General features: G+C 37.4%; 1 protein-coding gene across 3 annotated transcripts in view; it reads left to right on the forward strand.

Annotated features, from left to right (window-relative positions):
* PER3 (period circadian regulator 3) overlaps positions 1 to 5,387 on the forward strand; it is a 24,011-nt gene extending 18,624 nt beyond the window's left edge. For 2 of the 3 annotated variants that reach the window (XM_074609508.1, XM_074609510.1), the window contains exons 21-22: positions 1,482 to 1,599; positions 4,075 to 5,387. In XM_074609508.1, coding sequence (XP_074465609.1) covers positions 1,482 to 1,583 — 102 coding nt within the window. In that variant the 3' untranslated portion in view covers positions 1,584 to 1,599; positions 4,075 to 5,387. The remainder of the gene's footprint in view (positions 1 to 1,481; positions 1,600 to 4,074) is intronic. The other variant, XR_012590138.1, reaches the window with a different exon arrangement.
* The last annotated feature ends 1,000 nt before the right edge of the window (positions 5,388 to 6,387 follow it).

The raw sequence follows: 6,387 nt of genomic DNA on the forward strand, positions 1-6,387 counted from the left end.
TCACAGAAGAGTCCATATCTAGTGACGGTTTTTCTGTTGGTGTTAGATTTTTTGCTTTTTTTCTTATGAAGTTGATTGCTGCTGTGATTTAACAGCATATAACACTGTAACGTTTGTGAAGATTAGAGCAAGTGTGTTGAAGCTGAAAAACGCTCATGATCACAGAGGAGGCTCAGGCGTACAGTAAGAAACACAAAAAATAGCAGGCATTTGTAGGTGGATTCATTCTTTAACGGTTTTGGTGTCTTATGCCTGATTATTTTATCTGGTATAACTCTAAGGCACTCTGATAAACTACTTCTGATTTATATTAGTATGTGTTAGAGAATATTGTAATCAGTTTGAAGTGCTCACAGGTGCTATGGAGAAGAAAAGACCAAGGCAGAACTAGTCCTACAAAGATCTAGAGCTCCACTGGTGAGTTGTACAGAAAATGTCAAGGCACAGTGGACTCATGTACTCGTGCAGCAGGAAAATCTAATGTCTGTTACAGCACTGCATGCTCTATGTGCTAGTATTTTCAAACATGGCGTTCTGAGCTATGGTATTTGTTCTTAGAGCACAAAAATTAAGAAGTCTACGTCCATGGCTCTAGAACAAGACCAGAAAATTAGTCTTTGTTTTCCTAATATCTTGTTGATAAAAATCTTGTGGTTAGGAGCACGTGTTTGATTCAGATGGCAAAATTGTGTCTAGTGGTCTTGCAGAAAATTCGCTTGAATGTTTACATCTCAAATGTTGAGAGATGTATTGGTATGCAATTACAAATATTTGATATCTAAGGTGCTAAAACTGTTCCTAAGCACTAGGTCATGTTTCCAATATACATTGTCATTTTGTGAATGCAACCAGGCTTCTGACAGTAGAAAGAAACGCGGGCTTTCTGTTCAAATACTTTATTTCAATACCATTGAATACCATTTCAATACTTTATTTCATTTTATTGGATACCATTTCATATAAATAAAATACAATATTCAATAAAATACTTTATTTGATAAAATACTTTATTTTATTTTATTGAATACCATTTCAAATATTTTATTTCAATACCAAAGAATACCATTTCTCAAGAACAAGAAAAATCCAGTCTGTCCATACACTCGGGCGTTTGAGCCTTTTTTTGTTGGTTGGTGTTGTTGCTGTTCATTTGGCAGTCCAAATCCTTAATGAGCAGCTTGCTTATAAAACTGAAAGATAAGGCCTTCAAGTTCAAGAAGTCACATGCCTTTTTATCTCAAAGCTAAAACTGTATGTTCCACTAACCAAAGAATTCATTTCTGAGACAAGATAAGTTGGAGGTGCAAGTACCGGCTTCTGAAAACAAGGTATTTGTATAATCTCTGCTTTTAAAGAGACTTCAGTCCATTGGTGAGAGGTTTGAAGAGATTGCAACGTATCATGCTGCCAGGATTTGACTCTTTGAAATATACTCATAAGAAGGAGGATTTACATTACTGTGTTCTTGTTCCTTTTTAAAGGGCTGTGTTACATGTGACATCAGGGAAGCAAGTTGTGAGGCTGCAATGGCTGATGAAAATATGGAAAACAAGGGAAAATCGCCTCCAATCCTGCAACGCTGAAGGCATCAGCACTTGTGTCAGTAAAACTGCTTGGTGTAATTCCCATTCTCTTTTCCTCTGCTTTGCTACGTACTAGTAGTGAATCTATCTGGCTCTCTCTTCCCAACACAAGCAGTTGCACACGCGAAACTAAATCTTCCTGCATTACTCCTCCACTCCTGGCATGGCTTTGAAGACAGTGTTTCACGGGGAGGCTATTTCCCTTCCCAACCTCTCAGACTTGGTGCAGAACGGGTTACATTTCTAACTTTTGATTGCTCAACTCTGAGCAAAATACAAAGGTTTTTTGGGTTTGGCTTGTTTGTTTGAACTTGGGAAGTAAGAATCTGAGAAGATGCAGTGGTTAAGGACCTACAGTGAACCTGACAAATGAGAGCATGTTTACTTGCCAAGTGAGGCAGACGTGTTGAAACCAGCATTGAAACCAAGCTACAACAGAGTGCTCTTCATTTTTGTTTGTTCAGTATTTAAAGGCCTAAACTGAAGATCCTCATACTCTGAGGCTTTAAAGTCACTGCAGCTGGTTCAAGAATCCAATGTGCTTATTAATGACCAGCTGAAAACTGACCAAGTTATTCTGTATCAAAATGCCTTTCACCAGCTTGTGCCCAACAAATAAGTGTTTTGGAACCAAGTTGTTTTATAGCTTTCACTTTTAAAGCTGCATTTCTCAAGATAAGTGTTTAGAATTAATTGAGGGTAACTGGGTTGCAAATCTGTTAGAGATTAAATTATAAATATCAATCCAAAAAAATAGGAAGTAACAATTCAGGAGTTATTTCCTTACACAGGATCTGCTTTTTAATAAGAGACTTGTGGAAAACCTTCTCTATCAAGGAACCTATAGCCTAGTTATCAATTCAGGTAGCTACATGCAGTCTTTTGTGTTGCTAGTGCTCTGGAAGAAGATTTGCATCTTAATTTTTTTGTTGTTATATTAGAGCAGTTAGATGACTTGAATCCAGACAGTGAATGGGAAATTTTGAGCCATTTCCCTGTTTTGTTTTTGTTGTGATGCCAAAAACAAAAAGAGCTTGAGCTTCGTTTCTTCTACTTTCTTGAAGGGTCATACGTTGTGGAGCCGAACTTGAACATCAAAACACATAGTCATTATTTCTTATCACTGTTGACTTCCTGTACGAGCTTTAACCTCTTTCTTTATAATGGAGTCCTCTGACTGTTGAAATCCATGGACAAAAAATGAGTTTGTGCATAGTGTGAGTTCGTTATATGGAAAGTGGTAACTACTTTCAGTGTGTTGAAGGACTCGTTCTCCCGTTGATAGTTCTAGCTTAAAGCTGAATGTCTCAGAGTGCTCTTCAAGCAGGACACGCTTCACTAAAACCTAGCAAATTTTGTCTGATTTCCCCTTGGTTTATCAAAGCTGGATGTAATCAGATTTTCCTTGTGGTGTTATTAATCACCTTAGCCTTCTCAGCAAAGAGTTTTAGAATGTAACACATTATTCACTCTTCTGTTCTGTGTAACTTTCCTGCTATGTGAAGGATTTTCACTATTTAGTTTCACTTACTAGTAAGCCTCAAGTTCCTGAATAAGTTAAAAATACTGTGATCTGCAGATCATTGAAGGAAAACTATATTTATCTAAAGGGTTTTGTTACTTTTTAAAATCAATTCAGTGACAATCTTTGTCATTAAAGCTTATTTCAGGGAAAGATTTTTTACAGAATTTTAAGTTTTCGAGGCTAATTTGACTCAGGCAGGGTTCTTTTGGTTATTTTTGTTTTGGTTTGTTTTTGTTTTTTTTTACTGTATGCTTGCCTGCTCTGTTTATACATATTGCTTTCTCTTCGTCTTTCATTTTTTTTCAGCTTGAAGTTGTTTTTTTCTGAAGTGTTGTAAATCAGCAGAGGACCACACATCCTCAGTACTTTTTGTGTTCAAACTTTAAATGCTTCTTAAAATAGGAGCCTTCAATAGGTGTTTACATATATCAAGCTATGTACTCAAGTAGGAGAATGTGGGCAATACCTTACACCTGTCCTAATCTATTTCCAGCACTTCTCAAATATGGTATTCTGCTTTATAACCACGCTGCCTAAAATATTTGCTCTAAAACATGTAATAAGATGCTTTGTGTATAGGTTCTTTTCTTAATTGGGAAGGTTCTTAACTAACTTAACTGTCAAATTAGAGTGATGCACTAGAATCCTTTCTAGTTAGCTGTGCTTAAATTAAAATGACTGGTTTTTTCACTAAGTCTTTTGAGACTTAGTGAAATACTTTGAATACTTCAGGTAAGGACAGCCATCTCCTTCCAAGTAGTTTAAAAGTGTAAGCCAGAAGTGGAGTTTAGATAATCAAGTCCTTTGTTGTACATTATTTCCACTATTTGTTTCCTGAGTATGAAAATGAGGTGGTTTGTGATGTCTTAGCAGGCATAGATGTCATCCGTTTTATAAAACAGTGGGACGTGGTTTAGGAGAATGGTAATACGTACCTAACACATGAATAATGCTTTTCATTCATAGGTCTGGAAACATGTCAAAAAGACTACTATCGTTTTCGCAGTTGTATAAACAGAGGCAGAGACACAAAGGACTTGCACAGATGCGTAGCCCCAGTTCATACCAAATCCGCGAGTATAATTCGGGGATCTTCACTCACTGTGTCCTGTGCTGTCCTCGCTGCAAGTGGTCAAGATGTTGACCTGTACGTAGAAACTTGATTGTATTAAATGTATTTCATGTTTGGAGATGTTAACCCTTCTCATACCCCCTACTACTATGAATTTGTGCCCTGTAGGATTGTACAGCAGCAGAAATCCTAGACAGTTCTTGTAGTGCTGTGAACACCAGGCCCTATGACCATGTGTAATGAAGGTGCGCGTGCCTAGGAGTTTGAATTCCAAGTTTGTAATTCTGGCTTAATCTTGGGTGCAGGATTCCTTGTCTGCGGCTACACTAGTCCTGGATTACAGAAAAAAATGGTATGGGAGAAGAATACCATGAAATTAAGGGGTGAATCTGTGCCATGTGTGACAACAAAACTAAATTATTTGCCCAAAAACACAGTCTTGGCTGTAAAACCAGGTTTAGGACAAAAAACGGTTTCCCAAGCTACTCTTTACCCTGCTAGAACCATAACATCTTGCAGTCAAATGCCTTATCAAGCCTTTTGGGAAGGACCTCATTTCCGTAAGTTTTCAGGAGCCGGTAGTTACTACTTCAGCTTATATTAACCTTTCAGTCTTTGCTGGAGTAGTCGAAGTGAGATCCAGTTCTGATCAGAAAGACCACTGGAGTAAATATTGCAGCCAGATTTGCACATGTTATTTTGTTTACGTGACTTTGTTTTGCCTGGCATAATTAAAATGTTGCAGACAGTTTACAGCTGCTTGGAAGGTCACTTTTTTGGTGATCAAAGGGAAAACACATTAAGTACGGTAAATGATGCGGTTACTACCCCCTGTGGGGGCATCAGCAGTTTGGAGCCCCTTGATGGATTTCGCTGGCAATTTTTTTGTTGCGTTCATAAATATAGAATTATGTTTTTAAAAGATAAGTTGATGTGCGAATATTTTCATGGCATTGCTATGAACAGGAGGGACCCCAGTGTATTTTTTACAGCGTGCAATAAGTATTTGCTGAATATGTAATGTATTGGTAAGTTTATCTTCCAGCTGAATAGAGTTTTAAATCACAGTCGAATGACTTTTTACATCAGTTGATGGGAATATTTTATTGAAATAATATTCAGCTGTGGTTGAATTTACAGTTGTGATTTTTAACTGTACACTTTAAAGGAGCTTCTGTTTTTATAAATAAAAGTGAAAAATACGCTGAAAAGAACTGTTTCAAGTGTGTGATTACTTTTGATTGTTTGGTAATTTCTAGAAAATAGACTTTTACGAAAATATTAATTACATTTTCCTGATTGTACATAGGTGTTGAGGTTGTGCATACAGTGAAAATAGTGGTGTAGTGGCTGTTCATCCTGGCTTGTTTGTGGGGTGTTTTTATATCTCAATCTACCGTACCCATTTCAGGATGTGTTATTTCCTTTCTAATTGCATCCCATGAAGAAGGGCAAGTACCTTTTGAATGTAAAGGATTATATTTGGATGTGTAAACTGTTGGGGTTTGGCATGCAGGATTTAAAGCTTCTGTCTCTGCTGATTTTGTTAGAAAAGGTAAATAATAAACACCCTGGGAGCAGTTTGGCTCCCCCATGCTAAAATTTGTGTTCTAGAGGGAAGTACAAAGAAAAAATTCATAGGTGTAATTCATAGCCAAGTCTCACAGAGCAATAAAGTTCTTAACTAATTGCAGAGAAACAATTTACTCATCTTTTTCTGCTTTAAGGGAGTTTAGAGAGAGGTGTGGTCCAAAGTTCTTAAAGCAGCCTGCAGGAGAAAGGCAAAGTCACTGCAGGGAGTACAAGGTACAGACCAAAAGATGTAGCATCTTACTAAAATTGGAGAAGAAAGAAGTAATCTTAAACAAGTGCGTAACTAAAGGTGCTTCTGGCAAGGCAAGGTAAGTGATGCAGTTCCTTTAAATGCAGGAATCGCGAAGGCGACGCTGGGTATGTTTTTGCTCATGGCTTGTTAGTTTTTAAAGGTATGATTTGCTCATTCTAAACATACTTACAAATGTGAGCCAAATTAGGTATTTTTGGCTCAAAACTTATGAGGAGAAGTGAATAGAATTGTGAAATAAAAACGTTCAAGGTGGTGCTATGTTTTTATTTGGAGATCTGGGCGGTGTCAGCCTAGCTGCGGTACTGGTTTGGCGATAGCAGTTCTCCTGTCAGCTGAAGTTCTCACTGGCCGTTAAAACCCA

The sequence above is a fragment of the Larus michahellis genome, chromosome 16, assembly GCF_964199755.1.
Source record: "Larus michahellis chromosome 16, bLarMic1.1, whole genome shotgun sequence".
In the NCBI taxonomy this organism is placed as follows: domain Eukaryota; kingdom Metazoa; phylum Chordata; class Aves; order Charadriiformes; family Laridae; genus Larus; species Larus michahellis.